Source organism: Lissotriton vulgaris, unplaced genomic scaffold, assembly GCF_964263255.1.
Source record: "Lissotriton vulgaris unplaced genomic scaffold, aLisVul1.2 SCAFFOLD_352, whole genome shotgun sequence".
NCBI classification, from domain to species: domain Eukaryota; kingdom Metazoa; phylum Chordata; class Amphibia; order Caudata; family Salamandridae; genus Lissotriton; species Lissotriton vulgaris.
In genome coordinates this window covers 587,135-607,120 of record NW_028245114.1, presented here as the reverse complement: position 1 = coordinate 607,120, position 19,986 = coordinate 587,135, and the positions used below count along the sequence as shown (strand labels likewise).

Here is a 19,986-nt window from a genome sequence, read left to right as displayed (position 1 = left end):
GGTGGTAGGAGTAAGAGTTGAGGAGGATACGGGGTGTGGGTGGTAGGAGGGAGAGGTGAGGAGGATACGGGGGTGTGGGTGGTAGGAGTAAGAGGTGAGGAGGATACGGGGGTGTGGGTGGTAGGAGTAAGAGGTGAGGAGGATACGGGGTGTGGGTGGTAGGAGTAAGAGGTGAGGAGGATACGGGGTGTGGGTGGTAGGAGTAAGAGGTGAGGAGGATACGGGGGTCTGGGTGGTAGGAGTAAGAGGTGAGGAGGATACAGGGGTGTGGGTGGTAGGAGTAAGAGGTGAGGAGGATACGGGGGTGTGGGTGGTAGGAGTAAGAGGTGAGGAGGATACGGGGGTGTGGGTGGTAGGAGTAAGAGGTGAGGAGAATACGGGGGTGTGGGTGGTAGGAGTAAGAGGTGAGGAGGATACGGGGGTCTGGGTGGTAGGAGTAAGAGGGGAGGAGGATACAGGGGTGTGGGTGGTAGGAGTAAGAGGTGAGGAGGATACGGGGTGTGGGAGGTAGGAGTAGGAGGTGAGGAGGATACGGGGGTCTGGGTGGTGGGAGTAAGAGGTGAGGAGGATACAGGGGTGTGGGTGGTAGGAGTAAGAGGTGAGGAGGATACGGGGGTGTGGGGGGTAGGAGTAAGAGGTGAAGAGGATATGGGGGTCTGGGTGGTAGGAGTAAGATGAGGAGAATACGGGGGTGTGGGTGGTAGGAGTAAGAGGTGAGGAGGATACGGGGGTGTGGGTGGTAGGAGTAAGAGGTGAGGAGGATACGGGGGTGTGGGTGGTAGGAGTAAGAGGTGAGGAGGATACGGGGTGTGGGTGGTAGGAGTAAGAGGTGAGGAGGATACAGGGGTGTGGGTGGTAGGAGTAAGAGGTGAGGAGGATACGGGGGTGTGGGTGGTAGGAGTAAGAGGTGAGGAGGATACGGGGGTGTGGGTGGTAGGAGTAAGAGGTGAGGAGGATACGGGGTTGTGGGTGGTAGGAGTAAGGTGAGGAGGATACGGGGGTCTGGTGGTGAAGAGGATACAGGGGTGTGGGTGGTAGGAGTAAGAGGTGAAGAGGATACGGGGTGTGGGTGGTAGGAGTAAGAGGTGAGGAGGATACGGGGGTGTGGGTGGTAGGAGTAAGAGGTGAGGAGGATATGGGGTGTGGGTGGTAGGAGTAAGAGGTGAAGAGGATACGGGGTGTGGGTGGTAGGAGTAAGAGGTGAGGAGGATACGGGGGTGTGGGTGGTAGGAGTAAGAGGTGAGAAGGATATGGGGTGCGGGTGGTAGGAGTAAGAGGTGAAGAGGATACGGGGTGTGGGTGGTAGGAGTAAGAGGTGAGGAGGATACAGGGGTGTGGGTGGTAGGAGTAAGAGGTGAAGAGGATACGGGGGTCTGGGTGGTAGGAGTAAGAGGTGAGGAGGATACGGGGGTCTGGGTGGCAGGAGTAAGAGGTGAGGAGGATACGGGGTGTGGGTGGTAGGAGTAAGAGGTGAGGAGGATACGGGGGTGTGGGTGGTAGGAGTAAGAGGTGAGGAGGCTACGGGGGTGTGGGTGGTAGGAGTAAGAGGTGAAGAGGATACGGGGGTCTGGTGGTTAAGAGGATACAGGGGTGTGGGTGGTAGGAGTAAGAGGTGAGGAGTATACGGGGTGTGGGTGGTAGGAGTAAGAGGTGAGAAGGATACGGGGGTGTGGGTGGTAGGAGTAAGAGGTGAGGAGGATACGGGGTGTGGGTGGTAGGAGTAAGAGGAAAGGAGGATACGGGGGTCTGGTGGTGAAGAGGATACAGGAGTGTGGGTGGTAGGAGTAAGAGGTGAAGAGGATACAGGAGTGTGGGTGGTAGGAGTAAGAGGTGAGGAGGATACGGGGTGTGGGTGGTAGGAGTAAGAGGTGAGGAGGATACGGGGGTGTGGGTGGTAGGAGTAAGAGGTGAGGAGGATACGGGGGTGTGGGTGGTAGGAGTAAGAGGTGAGGAGGATACGGGGGTGTGGGTGGTAGGAGTAAGAGGTGAGGAGGATACGGGGGTGTGGGTGGTAGGAGTAAGAGGTGAGGAGGATACGGGGTGTGGGTGGTAGGAGTAAGAGGTGAGGAGGATGTAAATGTAAATTGATACTTGTATAGCGCACTACTCACCCGCAAGGGTCTCAAGGCGCTTGTACGAATACTGCTGTGTAACACATCCTGGCTTTCCCTGTGAGGCGTCCACTCCTGGGCACCCCCAAGGTGGAGGCCAGGCATCCTTAGCGTTGTGGGGGCTGTTGCGGAGATTAAGCAAGCTATTGCCCAGAGTTGCAGAGTGGGACTCCATGATTGGAATAGGCACCGAGGCGAGAATTATCAGGTCCGTGGAATTTTGAGCCCAAGACCCGCCGAGGCAGGGAATTGAACCCTGGTCCCGGGCCAGACCTTTGCATCAGGGTCTGCCGCTCTAATCATTGAAATTTACAGGAGAGTGGTGGAATAGCACACCTATATTTCTATAAGCTTATGTGTAATTAATCCACGCTGAATAATGTTTAGTGTGCTCAGTGGTTGAGAGGGAGCGTGCCCGGCCCCCCCAGTGGAATAGATACCAAGTATGAGCTCAGGGAAGCCCTGGGCTACCAAAGGCACAACCTTAAGGGGCCATGAGGCCTCACCAGAATATTCAAACCTTAAACTTTTTTATGTTTCCAAATTCAAACCAGAGGTTTATTTCAGGTTTATGTTTTCATCATAACAATATCAATAATGTCGTATCTCAATGTTCATACATCTACAAGCAATCCGTGTCTATACATGTGTTGAAAAGTCTTATTAAATGTAAACAAAACATGCTTGTTTCAAATATATGTTTAAGGCACATATACTACAGTTCAAACATTGTTTCCCAATGCATTTCGGGTTCATTCAGAACCCTTCATCAGGGGAAGTATCAAAATATACCAATAAATAATGTGATAACAGTATTTCAGAGAAACATTTCGAGGTCACTGTGTTTTCAGGTACGGCGTAGCAGGACCTGCGAGGCAACAACAGTACACATTGTATAAGCATTTGTCATTCATATGTTCTAAATATACATGCAAGCATAAGGGGAAACGGAGCTGGGGAGTAACGCTGAACCTGTGCTCACCCAAAGGAAAAAAGAAGAACCAAAAAGAAATAGAAGAAAGTGAAAAAAGTGATCAGTGGCTCAGAAATGGAAGTCATCTAGTTGGTGCTGGAGAAAAAGAAATAGAAATATACCTGTGTGTTGTCGGTATATATGTGTAACATGCAGTACACAAACCGCTGCCCTGCTATAAAGAATTTTTCCTGTAAGTTGGTACAAAAGGTCGTACAGACCAATAGGTGTGTAAGCCCATGCAGACCAAGTGGCCCCACACTGCAAAAAACGTCTGTGGTCACTTAGAGAGAGAGACATAATAGAGGGCAGATAATCTCACCTATCCGGGTTCCCATAGGGGGACTCGGTAGTAGTGGTAGTTCAAGAGTTAGTTGGAATGGACCTTGGCAAAAACCGTAAACGTCCTGCAGTAATAAGGATAAGAACATAATCTATACTGCTGTCTGCATCCTCTTGTGACCGACATGCCCAAGGAGTTAAAGAACAAGACTTACCCTCTCTAATGCAGTAACTCGCGGGTTAAAGGAAACGGACCTCTGGCATTACAAGTGAACAAGCCTCTAATCATTGAGCCACACTTCTCCAGGATACGAGGGTCTGGGTGGTGGGAGTAAGAGGTGAGGAGGATACGGGGGTCTGGGTGGTAGGAGTAAGAGGTGAGGAGGATACGGGGTCTGGGTGGTAGGAGTAAGAGGTGAGGTAGATACGGGGGGTCTGGGTGGTAGGAGTAAGAGTTGAGGAGGTTACGGGGGTTTGGATGGTAGGATTAGAGAAGGCGACCATCAAACTCTTCTAGGGAGCCTTTCATGAGGGGGTCGCGCCCTCTTCCATCTTTCATGAGGGAGTTGCACCCTCTTCCCATCTCACCTCTGCTGTCTGGTTCTGCAGTAGCTTTACTGTGAAGCCCATGGAGGAGAAGAGCTTCTCCAGTGCTGCTTGGTCCACATCGCCGCCGGAGCGGAACTCCAGGTCACCGCTGCCACCAAACTGCACATTGCTGATTACGATGGCCTGGCCCAGAGGTCTGGATTTCATTTGATAGGCCTGGGAGTGGCAAAGAAAGAAAAGAGGAGGGAAAGAGAGTGAGAGAACGAAAGAAGCATTAGTATCCATCTGCTCGAACAAGCTGAAGTCACAATTCTATGATCAGTTCTTCAACATGCTGATAACCCAGTTTTACCGAGCAGTAACCCTCCTTTCTCCAGCCTGGACCCTTCTGCAGACTCACTGACTTACAACTTCCTTCAATTCCCAGCAAGAACCACCATGACTCCATTTTGACAGCCATGCAGCATGAGAATGTAAGGTTCATTTCTTCAGCATGGAGCTCATGTAGCATTAGAGCAGCACACCGTAGAGCAGAATGGTGGGCGAACCCTGAACCCCCTTTGGGAAGAGAACTATAGTAAAATGAAAGTAAATGTTCCTTCTCCAAGAGATGGCTGTGGGAGTGTCCACAAAAGGCTTGCACAGAACTTTCAATGCCAAAGAACTATGCGCACAACCCAAACGATCCCTTCCCCATCACAGACTCTTCTGCAGATGCACAGGTGGGCACTTTGAATGCTAAAACCATTGCTGCACAGAACAAACTTTATCTTCTCCAATGTGGGACTCCTAGACACCCGCGGGCAGCGGCTGAGAACCCTTCACAGTATGGATAACTGGTCAAACAACGGAGCTCCAACAAAGTCTCAAGGTAACCAGACAAACGTGCAAGTGAACAAAGGGGGTGGAGAAGGAATGGGGATGATTGGTAGAAACCTTCACCATATCTAGTGTCTGCAAGCATCTGGACATAATGGAGAGTTCAGCCCTGGTGTCTGAAGCAATAACAGTAGCAGGAGGGTTGAAAACATTCCGTGACAATTTGCTCCAAGTCTTCTTTTTGTGACTATCTTAGGCTACTCAGACCAAATTTCTAAACGGAGGGGTGTCTGTGCCCAACGCTCTGCTGAGAAGCCAAGGCCTGTGTTGTTAAATGTCACCATGATGGACACCAAGGCTGAGTAGATCTTTAATCCATTATTAGACACTCCCTGCCCTTTTACCTAATGCTTGTGGGTTCCTGCTTTCTCCTTTTGAGATGTTTATACTGACTGCCCCGCCCCTCCCCCCTCGCCTTTTGTATGGTTTGCTCTCTCTTGCGAAATGTCCGATGAGGAGAAGTAGGTGCTGGTCACCAAAAACAAGCGCCGGTGGGCCCCACTGGCTCGAATTAAGCACCAAGAATCCTACATGCAAGTCCTCTGTTCAAGAACAGATAGAAGAGAACCACATTTCCACAGCTCAATAGACCATGCATTTCATAGATGGGTAAATGTTTATCTTTTTCTAAAGTTGGACTCAAGGTACAGAAGTAACTGGGTCATAAAAAAGTTACTTACCTGCAGTTAGAATCTTTCTGATGGACACAATCTACCTGCAGATTCCTCACCTGTTGAACTATCCCAGGCGTCAGACTGGATCCGGAAACTTCAAGGCTTCATGGTGGCCAGTTTAGGGCGCTGGACTTGGTGCCGGAAGTGATGTCATATGATGCCTCTGGTGCAACACGGAGCCCACCCTGACGTCAAATACTCTCCATTTTCTCCAAGGCGAGGGGGCAGAATCAATGGTGAAAACTTTTCACACTAGCAAAAGAATGTGTGTGAGAGTTTCACCAGAAAGATCATTACCACAGGCAAGTAACTTTTTCTTCTGATGGATACTTCTACCTGCAGACTCCTCACCGGTAGAACAGATTCCACAGCAACATCCAACCTAGGACAACGGTGGATGGATGATTAGACTAGGAAATCGTGTTGAACCGATCTAGAGAACTGACCATCTCTTCTCACTTTAGAGTCCAGACAATAATATTTCTCAAATGTGTGTACAAAGGCCCAAGTCACTGCCTTACAAATATCTCCAATTCAAACGCCCCACGCCAGAGCAGAAGTGGTAGATTTGGCTCTGGCAGAATCAGCACAGATCGCCTCAGGCGGCTCCTTCTCGGCCAAGGTGTAGCAAGTTTTAATGCAGAGGAGGATTCATCTTGATGGAGCCCTTTTTTAACTGCCTTTCCCTTTTTGGCACAGCATGCCTAGGATCTAACCAATGCAACTGCTCTTACTCCTTTGTGGGATGAGGAGGAGAGTAAACATCGGAAGAGTGATGGCCGCGGCAAGGTGGAAGGAAGTGACAACTTCGGGAAGGAAAGCAGCCTGGCTCCAGGAGAGAGCGACAGTTAAGGGCTTGTAACTCGCTGATCCTCCTAGCAGACGTTTTTGTAACCACGAATACAGTCTTGAGAGTTACCAGACGAAAGGATACAACTGTGAAGGGGCTCAAACGGAGTCCCCGTAAAAATGTAAGAACCACATTTAAGTCCCATTAAAGAACCACAAAGGAGTAGGGGAACAAGGTTGGTCAGGCAATTGAGGAACGCATGACAACAGGGAACTTAATCAGGAATTGCAGGTCCGGCGGACGAGGCGTCTGAATAACCCTTCACAGAACCAATGGCACATCCCCTCTAAGCCAAGGGAAGTGGCACCTGCAGCACGTGGGATAACTTGGCCTGCAAGGGGTTCACACTGCACACTATTGTCCGCACACCATACAATGAAGGGGCGATGTGCTAATAAGATGGCGTCCACCACCTCTGGTGGCATCTGAAAGGAGCTGGATTGTGCCCTCTCAATCTCTGAGCATGTAGATGGAGGCCTTAGAGACTGGGGTGCAGAACCATTCCCACAGACTGGGAGAGAAGATCTGGCCTGAGTGGCAGGCGGAGCAGAGAAGCGCAGGAGGTCTGCACACAACACCCTTATCGGCCAATTTGGGGCTATGGTAATGACTTGGGTCCGGTCTTGGAGAATGTTCCTCAGACCCTGAGGAATCAAGGGTACGGGGAGAAACGTGACCTGCAGCTCAATCGTCCGCCGCAACTGAAAGGCGTCCCACAAGGCTCCCCTCAATGGACACTGGAGGGCACTGAACTGTGGGCTTTGACCATTTTCCGAGGAAGTGAACAAGTCCACCCGAGGAGTGTCCCACTGGGTGAAGATGTCTTGGACGACCTCCGGCAGAAGACGCCAGCTTAGGCTGTTGGTTCTGACATTCAGAGACCCCGCTAGGTGATTGACGAGGAGCCATAGCTCTTGGCAGTGTGTCTAAGATCACAGTCTCAATGTTCCAGACTGCAGAGGTGAGAACTTTCTCCCCCTTGCTTGCTGACATAGGACATTGCTGTCATGTCGTCTATCAAGACCTGGATGGACCGACCAACAACGGAAGGGAGGAAAGCCTTGAGCGCCAGCCGAAACGCAAGGAATTCTATCAGGCTGGTGTGAAGCACCTGCTCCTCTGGAGACCAGCAGCCCCTGATTTCTAGAAGAGGATCCCAGCCCAGGTTGGAGGCATTCGTCGCTACTGTAGCCACAGCCGGCAGAGAAGTGAAGGCCATCCCGTCCATCAGGTTCACCTCGGTCCCCCATCAAGCCACTTCTGCCACAGTGCTGGGGGAGACCACAATGGAGTTCGCCAGGTCTACCCCGTGCTGTAGCCACTGTCTGAGGAGGCACCGCGGCAGAGACCTCCTGTGTCCCTGTGACTAGAAGAATGCAGGAAGCCAGCAGAACTAGGAATCACCGGACCATTAGACGAGGTGGCTTTTGCGCCTGCTGTCCATCCGCAAATCCATCGCACTCTGACTGTCTTGCCATCACAGGAAATTCCTGTTACAGTCCACGTTACCAATCACGGTGCCCTCAGCACTGTGTTAAGACACACTTAAAAGAAAAAGGGCATAATGGGGACAGTGCCCTAACCGGGCCTGCAGGCTCATGCAAACCACAACTTGCACACGCAATGCAATCCTTATGACCTCAAGATATCTATCTCCAACACTATTTAAAACCAAACTTAACAATACAGACTGAAACCAATCAATACTGCGACACGCACAGCTCTTTATTAGTCTGTTTATTAGTGTAATATCATATGTAATGTTATCTGTCGGGTGATGTACAACATTTCTATTTTCATCTCTCACATCAAGTGTGAGGTCAATAGCTTTGCATCTGGTGTGCGCCCTATGGTTGTGCAAGTTATGTATGCAGAAATAACAGTTACCTGTGGCTTTCAGTGGTTTTTCGGTTTCAATTACCAACCAAAACACCACTTTAATTGTGGTTTCTTTCAATTAATTTATAAAGTTTACATGTATAAATGTGTATGAAACCAAGCTAACCAAAACATTATTCCAACCTTTCTTTTTTCAGTGAACACGTACATGTACGTATGAGGCATTTCTATAGCACAACCAGCCTAAAGGCAGCGGAGCGCTGCGCATGGTCGAAGACAGCATTAAGTGAAACAATAAGAGGAGCTGGAATGAGGGCAGTTAAGGCACTGGGACGTAGTGTCCTTCGAAGAGGCGAGGCTTCAACTCTTTCCTAAACTGAGGCAGCGTTCAGGAGGTCCTGATGGATACGGGGTGTTGTCCGAGATCCAGGATGCCTTTCGTTCCTGTCTTTTCTTTTCCTCCACTTCTTAGGGCCTGATTTAGAGTGTAGAGGGCAGGTCTGTCCAGCTCATTATAAGTGCATGAGGACGGTTTACCGATCACATTTATACCCGAGTAACCGTCCGCCAAACACTAAATCCGGCTCTTAGTCTGCAGTTTGATGCTGTCCTGCCTGCGGGTCAATCAATCAGGGGGGTTTAAGCGCACTCCTCACCCATGAGGTCTTTTTTACTAGGATAGGTGTGTAGGTTCGATGGCGCATACATGGATTACACTTCAATATTGTCTAGTCCATCTATCCTTACGGTGCTCTTTGAAAAAGGGAGACACACCCTGCTTTCCCCAATAATCCGTTTTTAGGACTGATAAACACTATTCACAATTTTTTCAAGGCACACAATATCAAAACACCCAATATGTATTTATCACAAAAAGACCCACATGAATTCAAGGTTCCCGTTCTTCTGTATGTTCTTTTTAATTGTCCTTTTTAGCCACAAGCCAACGCGTTTCTTCGTAAAGGGGGGTTACCCTTACGACTTCATCAGGGCTGTCAGGCCAAAAAATATTAGAAGCGATAACGAAAACTCTGTGTGTCTGTATATCACAGGAGGTCTCAAAAACTTCCAATACGATGCCAAACAATAGTATCCTTAAAATAATAATGTATTGTCCGAAACAACCACGTATTTAATTAATTTACTGCAACTTTCGTTTTGTTGCTTCTATCGCCGTGTGGTTAGCGAACATTTCAATTCTCCTTCAGCTAAGAAGGTTCTGAGTCCTCTGCCCGATTACAGATCTACTCATGAGGGTCTCAAGGCGCTGGGGGGAGGCGGGGGCCCGCAGTTCCATTCAGTCGAAGAACCGGGTCTGGAGGGTCTTCCTAAAGGTGTCCAGGGAGGGGTGCAAAGAGCCACCGAGATGGTGAGCATGTTTGCAAGATATGCGGGGGTGCTGGACGCGATGGCTTTGCAAATAATGCTGGTTTTGAAGTCGGTGCGGGCTGGCAAGGGGAGCCAGTGGAGTTCCATAAAGATGGCAGATATCTGATCACACTTCTTCAGGCCCTGAAAGAGATGTCCATAAAGCAAGCAGGATGCCCGAAGTGCCAGCGTGGCATTCACAAGGCTCCAGAGTACGGCATAAAATCCAGGCAGATATGGAAGGACGAGGGTTTGAACAGCAGTTCTGAAGTTGCATTCTGGGAAAAAAGATCTGACTTTCTTTAGAAGAGACAGTTGGCACCGGGCCGTCTTTGTTTTTTGGGCGATGTATTCCTTGAGGTGAGGTTATTAGCGGCTTGAATCCAAGTAACTTGGCATTCAGTGAAAGCTGCGATTCAAACCCATCAAGGTTCTAGTCATTGAGTCGGGTTCGTACTGTATCTTGTTTGTTGTTCTTGGCAAATAAGAGACATTCTGTCTTGGTTGGGCTGAGCTGCAGGTAGTCGTGGGACATGCAGATCTGGATGACGTGAGACAGTGTTTGAGGCTTTGGATGTTTGAAGCAGCGGAGATTTACAAGTAGAGTTGTGTATCATCGGTATACTGGTGAATCCTGTTACTCCTGCCAGTGATTAGAGCTTCGAACGGCTCCACGTACCTGCTGAAGATGAAAGGAGACCGTATGGGGCCCTGGAGGACTCTGCAGATGTTAGGGACCTTTTGTGACCTCGACGTACCCAAAGTGTACAAACTGGTGTTGGTTTGAAAGGTAGGAGGCAAACCAGTGAAGGACATCACTGGTGAATCCCATTCAAGACTCCAGGGTGGGAGGGATGGTTGAGTGTCGAAGGCAGATGAGGTCCAGAAATAGCAGGAGTCACTTCCGTTTGTCGTTAGGGGGCTTCGTTTATGGCGTGGAAGGTGGCGGCCTCCGTGCCGCAGCACGATCTAAAGCCAGACTGGTAGTCGCGCACAAGATGGTTAGCACTGATGTGCGTCTATGGTATGTAAGGTGGCGGCCTTTGTGCTGCAGCGCGATCTGAAGCCAGACTGGGAGTCGTGCAGGAGATGGTTAGCACTGATGTGCGTCTATGGTATGTAAGGTGGCGGTCTCCGTGCTGCGGGGCGATCTGAAGCCAGATTGGTAGTCGAGCACGAGATGGTTAGCACTGATGTGCGTCTATGGTGTGGAAGCAGGTGGTTTCTGTGCTGCAGGGCGATGTGAAGCCGGACTTGTAGTCGTGCATGAGATGGTTAGCACTGATGTGCGTCTGAGTTTAACAGATTGCTTTTTCCATGATCCAGCAGGTGAATGGCAGGTGAGTGATGTGCCGGTAGTGGTGAGGTCATAAGGGTCGAGTGTAAGTTTCTTTAGGTTGGGGAGGATCTGGCCTTTCTTGAGCTCTTCTGGGAGGATGCCTCGAATGAGGGAAGCATGGACGGTTGTGAGTAGGGGTAAGAGAATCTCCAGAGACTGCTCTGATGGCAAAACTTGATCTTCAAAAGAAGTATCTTTAAGGGAGTTGAATAAGTCTGCATCTGTTGGTGTCTTCATTGATAGTGATGTGGGTGTGTGCGTGTACACATTATATATATATACATATATATATATATATACATATACATATACATATATATATACATATATATACATACACACATACACATATATATATATATATATATATATATATATATATATATATATATATATATATGTTTATTGTGAAGTATTCACAATTTGCACAAGCACTGCTGCTCACTTGAGAAAAATCAGGCACTACAAAGACCAAGAAGCCACAGGAGTGGCCGCGCCCTGTGGGCGTGGTTTAGAATCTTAAATTGATGCCGAAAACTGCAGTGCCTGGGCATTGAGAAGTCCGTTGCCCATGAAGAAGTGAGTTTTCACGAAGCCTGTTGGCAGTATGGACTGATTCCTGTGATACTTGGCTTTCTCCTTTTTGGCGTCCTCCAATAAATAGATTGTGGCAATGAACTTACCTGCTGAGTGATCTTTCCACAGCAGGCACCTTTGTTTCTGATATATGTTTATATATAGATATTTTCACTACAAAAACAAAGGTTAAAGTGGAACAATACAATACGTAAGGAAGATTTTAACTTACGTTAAAAATGAACCTTACACATTCACAAAAAAGTACTACTGTTTAAAAACCGGGAAATCTGCCAGTTATACGTAGGTGACATAAGTATAACTTGCTCTGACATAGATTTCAGATGTAATCCGTGATGTAATATGTGAGGTCATAAGCAGAGCATCAACACACTGTAGAAACTGCCCATCCCTGAAGAAAGCCATGTGTGATTCAGGGCACACCATTTGGATTCATCCTCCTATTACAGCAGAATGACTTACCCAGATGACAATTGCCGTCTCTTAGAATATAAAAAGAGAGCAGGTGAGGGACAAAAGCGAGATGAGTCACACTGCCACTGGGTAGGAAAAGGCTCAAGTCGACTCACTCTACCTGTTCATACTGCATCGGCTCAGCACCTGGAGAACAAAGCCGCTTCCCAACTGGGCGCCACCCAGCCCCAGAGGCAGGGCTCCAGCACCATCCCACTAAACAAACACAGGAAAGACTTTAGCTTGCGGTTGAGAGCACCGGTGCGACCTTGGCTCAGAGCCTGGGTGTGGCCGCTCCGGCCCGGAAGGCCTATGTGTATAGTCTGCACAAGCAGCCCTGAACTAGAGAGACTGAGGGACAGACAGACCCGGCATGTAATATGACACACAGACAGCCCTGAACTAGAGAGACTGAGGGACAGACAGAACTGGCATGTAATACGACACACAGACAGCCCTGAACTAGAGAGACTGAGGGACAGACAGACCCGGCATGTAATACGACACACAGACAGCCTTGAACTAGAGACTGAGGGACAGACAGACCCGGCATGTAATATGACACACAGACAGCCCTGAACTAGAGAGACAGAGGGACATACAGACGCGGCATGTAATACGACACACAGACAGCCCTGAACTAGAGAGACTGGAGGGTCAGACAGACCCCGGCATGTAATGCGACACACAGACAGCCCTGAACTAGAGACTGAGGGACAGACAGACCCCGGCATGTAATGTGGCAGACAGACAACCCAGAACTAGAGAGACTGAGGGACAGACAGACCCCGGCATGTAATGCTGCACACAGACAGTCCCAATCCACAGACACGTAGGGCCCGATTCACAGGACTAACTTAAGAAAAAATCCTAAGGAATATGCTACTTACCAGTATGCATCTGTTCTTGGCAGGTAGGGCTGCTGACATTCATATCTGTGCATAGATCGCCGCCTAGTGTTGGGTCCAGATGATTGCACATTGTTGTCCTGGAAGAGTCTTCGAAGTATCACGAGATAGGTGACTCCTCCCCTGGACTACAGTGCGCATGGGTACCCTCTCCATCCCCAGATTCTTTTTCTCCATTGTGGCAGAGATGAAGTATAGTACAGTAAGAGATATCCATGCAAAGAGTGAATGCTACAGCTCCGACAGGCACCGGGGAGGCGGGTGGGCGATATGAATGTCAGCAGCCCTACATGCCAAGAACAGATGCATACTGGTAAGTAGCATATTCCGTTCGAGGCATGTGGGCTGCTGAATTCATATCTGTGCATAGAATGTATAGCAGTATCTCCCCTAGCGGTGGCTACCTGAGTCAGCTGCAGCAGTCTAGAAAAGAGTTTTGAGAACATCCTGTCCTACAGCAGCTTGCTGTTTGGAATGTACATCTACACAGTAGTGTTTGGTAAATGTATGTGTGGTTGACCATGTGGCTGCTCTACAGATTTCGTGTAAAGGAATGTTACCCAGGAAAGCCATGGATGCCCCTAGCTTGCGTGTGGAATGCGCCCTAGGGGGAACTGTTAAGGTGCGTTTTGCTCTTCAGTGCAGATGCTGCTCGGTGGTGGGGCTTCTCAAACCCCAAAGCACAGCGTTGAGGATGCCTCGGGTGCTGCGCAGTCAGCTTCTCGGGGGTCTTTCAAGATGGCCGGTCCCACGTCTCTCGATGCCTCCACGGGTCTCTTCTTTTCAGGGACTGTGGATCGGGCTTTGAGATGTCTGGGAATCCAGGTCTTGTCGGGCTCTGGGCTAAGGCTCCGGCGGGAGGCGGCGGCAAAGCAGGCGTCGAGTTGCTGGATGGTGCCTGTGTTCACAGGGTGGTCACTCCTTGGCCACAAGGGAGATGCTCTTCAGTCTTCTGTGCAGCAGAATGTCGAAGTCCAGTCTTCTTCTTAGTTTCAAGTCGAGTTCAGGATGATCTGAAGTCTTGGGACACAGCTCCTACTCTTATTCCAAATCTAGGGGCCGGATTACCTGCTAGGTCCCTCCTCTGGGTGGGACCAGGAAGGGGGTGGTTACACCCCCTTTCCTTTGTCCAGTTTTGCGTTAGGACTGGGGCTGGAGAGCCCCAGCACCGGTTTGAACTGGCATATGCACAGTGACACCTTGTGTGCCCCAGCCATGTCTCATTCTATTCAGCCCTCCCTAACCCACTACACAAAATCCTGTCTGGGGTGGTGCAAGCACCTCTCTAGACAGAAAACCCTTTGTCCAAGCCTCCCAAGCTGGAAGGACTCCCAGCAGCAGGAGGTCAGACTTGTGTCTGTGGTGGCAGCATCCATTTTGTGATGCTGAGGCTCATGTTTAACTTTACCCGGGTTTCAGGTTAGGTACATGTCGGGTCCCTCTAGAAGGGTGAATGTTACCCCCGTCGCCAGAATTGGCGAGGGGGTAGTGTTCCAATTCGTATGACACCTTACTCGACATGTTTTGATAAAGCCAAACCAAAGATAGCATTTAACCGCGAGGTTCATAATGCACTTAAGAGTATATGGTCTGGCAATATCATGAAACAGCTAAAGGACGTTGTTCCGAAAGCTGCAGACAGGCTCAGCTCAGGCTAGAGCACCATCTCACATATTTCCAAGCACTCTGCCTCAGGATTGATGAGGCCCCATAGGAGTGACTGATAGGAACATATGTGTCCATTTTAAGTTAGATATAGACATACTATACCTAAGTAAGAGGTGATTACACCAACTTACCCCAGCTGAGTGATCAGCCAGTTGTGTCAAATATGGAGGCCAGGCCAGGGGTGGCACAATACATGCTGCAGCCCCTGGTAGGTCTTGGAAACAACTATGCCCTGGGTACCTATGGTACACTGTTACAGGGGCCAATAAGGTGAACCAGTTCCAATTGGTAATGCACCTAGAGTGCATTGGTATCAATTTAGAGAGAGAACAGCAGGCTGTGGGTCTGATTAGCAGGCCCACAGCCACATTAAGTCAGAAACCAGTGAAGCAAAAAGCAAAAATTTGGGGTGACCATAGGATAGCAGACCCTACTCTCCTACAGGTGTGACAGCTGTGGAGAGTGTGTTCCTCCCTGTTTTTGGATGTAATACATAGCTGCCATGTTGTCCGTCCAGATCAACACAGCTTTGTTGCATAAGTGTGTTTTGAAAGCTTTTAGTGCTAGAAAGACCGCCATCAACTCCAGAATGTTGATATGCATTTTCTTTTGCTGTACAGTCCAGAGTCCCTGTACTGTGTAGTGTAGAACATGGGCTCCCCATCCTATTAGGGATGCATCCGCGGTTAACACTATTTGTGGGACAGGCTCTTGGAACAGTCGTCCCTTACAAAGGTTTTGTGGATTCCACAAATGCAGAGAGTTGTATGCCCAACTGGTCACCAACACTAGGGGCCAGATGTAGGTAAGTAACATTTACCGATTCTTAATTACCGAAAATTACCGAATTTTACCGATCCGGTAATTAAGAATCGGTAAATGTGAGGGGTGGGTATGTAGGGAATCCAGATGTTCCCTTTTACCGAATCGGTAAAAGTCGGTATTTACCGATTCGGTAAATACCGAATCGGTAAAGCCTATTGATTCCTATGGGCTTCAAAGCCCATAGGAATCAATAGGCTTTACCGATTCGGTATTTACCGAATCGGTAAATACCGAATTTCACAAGGGTGCAGGGGGTGTCACTTTGACACCCCCTGGCACCCCTAAACAGGATTGGGTGCCATGTGGCAGGCATACAAGCCCTAGGGGCAGGTCTGTCTGCCACATGGCATAGGTGTGCATGCACACATGTGCATGCACATCGGAATCGGTATTTTACCATGAAGTTGGATTTCATGGTAAAATACCGATTCGTTAAGGCCTTTGGGACTCAGAAGAGTCCCACCTACATATGGAATTTACAGAATCGGTAAAATTACCGAATCAGTATTTTACCGAATCGGTAATTTTACCGATTCTGTAAATGTAGATTTACCTACATGTGGCCTTGGATTTAGGCCCCTACATACCGATTGGCCATTTACCGGTCGGTAAATGGCCTGAAACGGCCACCTACATCGGGCCCTAGGTCCTTTAATTGCCCGTGAGCCTGGTTCCACTGCCTTGCTAGGCATTCTTGGAGCGGACGCATATGTAGCCTGGCATGAGGGACTATGAATATGCACGAGGCCATCATGCCAATCAGTTGCATAAACACTCGAGCTGGTAGTGAGTGTTGGGGTCTGAATCTTTGGATCAACGTTTGCATTCCCTTGATCCGTGCTGCATTGGGATATGCTTTTGCTGACAGTGTATCTATTGTTGCTCCCAGGTACTGTTGGACGTGGGAGGGTTGCAGATGTGATTTTGGGTAGTTTAGCGAGAAGCCTAAACTGTGCAGGAGATGGATGGTCTTTGACATGTGGTTGGCGCATTGCTGGGCTGATGGCGCGTGTATTAGCCAATCGTCCAGATAAGGGTACACATGGATATGTTGCCTTCTGAGATGTGCTGCCACTGTAGCTAGACATTTGGTGAACACTCTTGGAGCTGTTGTGACACCAAATGGTAGGACTTTGAACTGGTAGTGCTGTCCTTGAATGGTAAACCTGAGATACTTCCTGTGAGCAGGGTGTATTGGTATATGAAAGTATGCGTCTTTGAGGTCTAGAGTTGCCAGGAAGTCTCCCTGGCGAAGCAATGGTAAGACTTACTGGAGAGTGAGCATATGGAAATGCTCCGACAAAATGTACAGGTTGAGGGGCCTGAGGTCCAATATTGGTCTGAGAGACCCGTCCTTCTTTGGAATTAGGAAGTATAGGGAATATACTCCTGTTCCTTGATGTTCGAGTGGGACTGGTTCTATGGCCCCCTTTTGCAGCATACTGATGACCTCTTGCTGTAGTAGCGTTATATGTTCCTGTGACATTGGACGGTGCACGGGTGGTATGTTGGGTGGTGGTGAGGTAAGTTCGAGGCAATAGCCATGTTGGATAATTTGCCTGACCCACTTGTCTGTAGTGATATTTAACCAGACTGGCAGAAATTGTTGTAGTCTTCCCCCGACCGGTGTTATATGGTCTGGGGGTAGTGCCAAGAAGTCACTGTTTGGTGTTAGTGGAGGATCTATTTGCATTGCCTCCACGACCTCTTCCCTTGGTATTATTTCCTCTGTATCCACCCCTGTTGGTGTTTTTGTTGTATGTGGATTGTGTGTTACTCTTGTAGGTGGGGGATTGCTGTGACGTATTACTTTGCGCTCCTCCTCTATAATTGGGGCGACGAAAGGAGCCCCGGTGTTGTTGGGACTGGAGAGCTCCCATGGACTTCGCCGTTTCCGCATCCTTTTTTATTTTGTCTAGAATTGAGTCAACTGCTGGACCAAACAAAAAGTCTGGGTTGTTGGCCGATTAAGAATTGTGGATTGGACTTCATTCTTAAAGCCGGATATGAAAAGCCATGCGTGGCGTCTTAGCAGCACGCTTGTATTGATGGATCTGGCAGCTGTATCAGCCGCGTCTAGGGCACATTTAATTGAGATATTGGTGATGAGCTTCCCTTCTTGTATTAGTTCATCTGCCTGCTGTTTATAAGGATCCGGTAAGTGTTGGAGAATTTCTGCTAAGCTGTCGTAGTGCGCCCTGTCATATCTGGCCAGCAAGGCCTGTGTATTGGCAATTCTCCATGAGTTTGCCGCTTGAGCTGCCACTCTCTTGCCTGATGCCTCAAAGATTTTTGACTCCTTGTCTGGAGGAGCAGCCTCCCCAGTAGTCTGGGAATTTGCACGCTTACGTGCGTTGGATACCACTAGGGAGTCTAGGGGTAGTTGCCCCCTGATGTATGTAGGATCTATAGGTGCAGCCCTATATTTCTTTTCAATTCTAGGGTTTATGACCCGTGCCCTAGCAGTGTCCTTAAAAATGTCACTTGCATGCTTTAAGACGCCCTTCAACATGGGGAGTGTTTTTACAGGTCTATCAGATGTTGTCAATGTATCAAAGAGCCCTATCTAGTAGGGAATTAAAGGCTACTGCATCTTCTGTGGGTGAAGGCTTAGTTGGGTATACTGTAGGGGTCTGTAATGGGCAGAGTCCCTTCAGTGTCTGGTTCTCCTCCCCCACCCCATGGCTGTGAGTTGGGGTCTCCAATTGGGTTTTGTGGATAACCAAACCCCACATCGCATCCTGATCTTCATCTGGGTTGTAGTCAGAGTGTGTAGGTGAGGTTGGGGCATATGGAGTAGTAGGCATAGCTGGAGTGATAGGCTCAAAGAGTATAGGAGAGGTAGCACAGTCTCTCTTCTTCTTTAGTGGGATTCTAGAAAAGTCTTCAGTTGGCAGAGGTCTTTTCTTTTTTGTGTAAACAGTCACTTTACCAGACTGTTGGTGCCCCGTGAAGCACTGTACCTGCAAGCGCTGCTGTCCCGTGAAGCGCTGATTGGGTGGCTCGCCGCTGCGGCCCGGGAGTCCTCGGGGCTCCCCTGTCAACGCAGCGGCCCGGCACTCCCTCATCGGAGCCAGCGCCGACAACTTTGCCCCCTCGGCGGCCCCCGGAGCCCAGAGAGGGCCGCCGCAACATTCCCTCAGGAGGTGTTAGGCCCAAAAGCCTGAAAGCAGCATCACGTGACGGGGTCGTCAGTGGAGACTCCGCCCCCGCCGTGCGCTCATTGGTTCCCTGTGCCTCGCCCCGCTGCTATTGGCGGCTGCGGGGGCGCCCTTGCTCCTGATTGGTCCCCGGGCCCTGCAAACACCGAGGAAGGCCCGGGACCGGGAAAGACACCCACGTGGGGGCTCGGGAAGAGCACTGGAGCCCCCGCCCACCACCGACATCGCCGGAGCGCTCAGGAGGAGAGCGTGAGCCCCCCATCAGTCCCCCAAGCCCTGGGGCTGCCGTCACCGCCGCATGGGGCCCGAGGAGGCCCGAAGACTTCAGGTAATCCCCGGGGGGAGGAGGGCGGCAAGCTCGAGTGGACGAGGGGACTCCAGGGTGCCAGAAGGAGGCCTCGAGGTCGCCCCTCCCCCGGGAGAACTGTGATAGGGCCCCGTTGGCCCTAATTAACCGGCGAGAACTTGAGACTGGGGGTGGAGGGACTCAGAACCTCTGAACCGGGCATTAGCCCTCCTGTTATCCGAAATGTCCTCCATTAACATTATGAAATGATCGCTCTGGAAGTGTCCTAGGAACAGTGGTTATCCCGAATCTGCCTAGGTCCAGTACTGTTACAGGAGCCTGTGTTTTACAGGAAAGGTTTGATGGCTGTTCCCCAATGAAATGTTGATTACTTCCTCAAAGGTATTCTGGGATATGGTTAGTCCAAGACAAGATTTACTCCTATCTAATGAAATGTTCTTCCCATGCCCGAGGAAAGGTTTATGCTTGGGTAATAAGAGTAATGCACTGCTTATCCCTGCATAAGGAAATGTTGATTAAGTGCCTATAGTTATCTAGTGAAGAATGGTCTAAGAGTTACAACTACATGATTTATTGATTTGCCTGATATTGATTAATGATAGGCCTAATAGGAAATGTTCTGCCTACAATGAAATGTGTAATTGAGTAAATGCTACACTGATCAATTGATTATCTTGAATTCTAATCTACATAAAAGTATATTGATTTGAATCAAACTTACTGGTGTGGTCTCAGTCATTGTGTGCGTTTCATTGTCTCTGTGGATGTGAGTGCTGTGTGGTCACTTTACACCAAAGCCTCTGGGTGCCTGCCAGCTCGAGCCAAGCTACCCCAAGGGGAACTGGTGAGCCCAGTTCCTACAGAGGATAACAATTTGCTTGACCCTCCCAGTCGGGTTTTGGAGTAAATAACAGCGCCAGGAGTGCACTCGTGCAGCCTTGGACAATATTAGGCTAAAGGTAGATCAGGGAAATGCAGTAGCTCTAATGTTACTGAACCGGTCAGCAGCGTTCGATACTGTCTCACATGGTACAGCCAAATCCTGGCCACAAATACATTAGTGTATACATATAAGGTCACAAGAGCGTAAGTCCATTCGAAAATTAATTTCAATAAAGTTCGCAGAAGAGCTGTTTCTTGTTTCTTTAATTCAAATCACGTAGAAAAGCAACCAACAAAAACAACCAGCCAACACATGTTTCG

The 19,986-nt window shown here is 49.2% G+C and overlaps 1 protein-coding gene across 2 annotated transcripts in view; it reads right to left on the bottom strand.

Moving 5' to 3' along the window:
• The window catches only part of CASP2 (caspase 2), a 190,120-nt gene that overhangs the window by 131,536 nt on the left and 38,598 nt on the right, over positions 1-19,986 (bottom strand). For both annotated transcript variants that reach the window (XM_086949007.1, XM_086949008.1), the window contains exon 6: positions 3,955-4,131. In XM_086949007.1, coding sequence (XP_086805133.1) covers positions 3,955-4,131 — 177 coding nt within the window. The remainder of the gene's footprint in view (positions 1-3,954; positions 4,132-19,986) is intronic.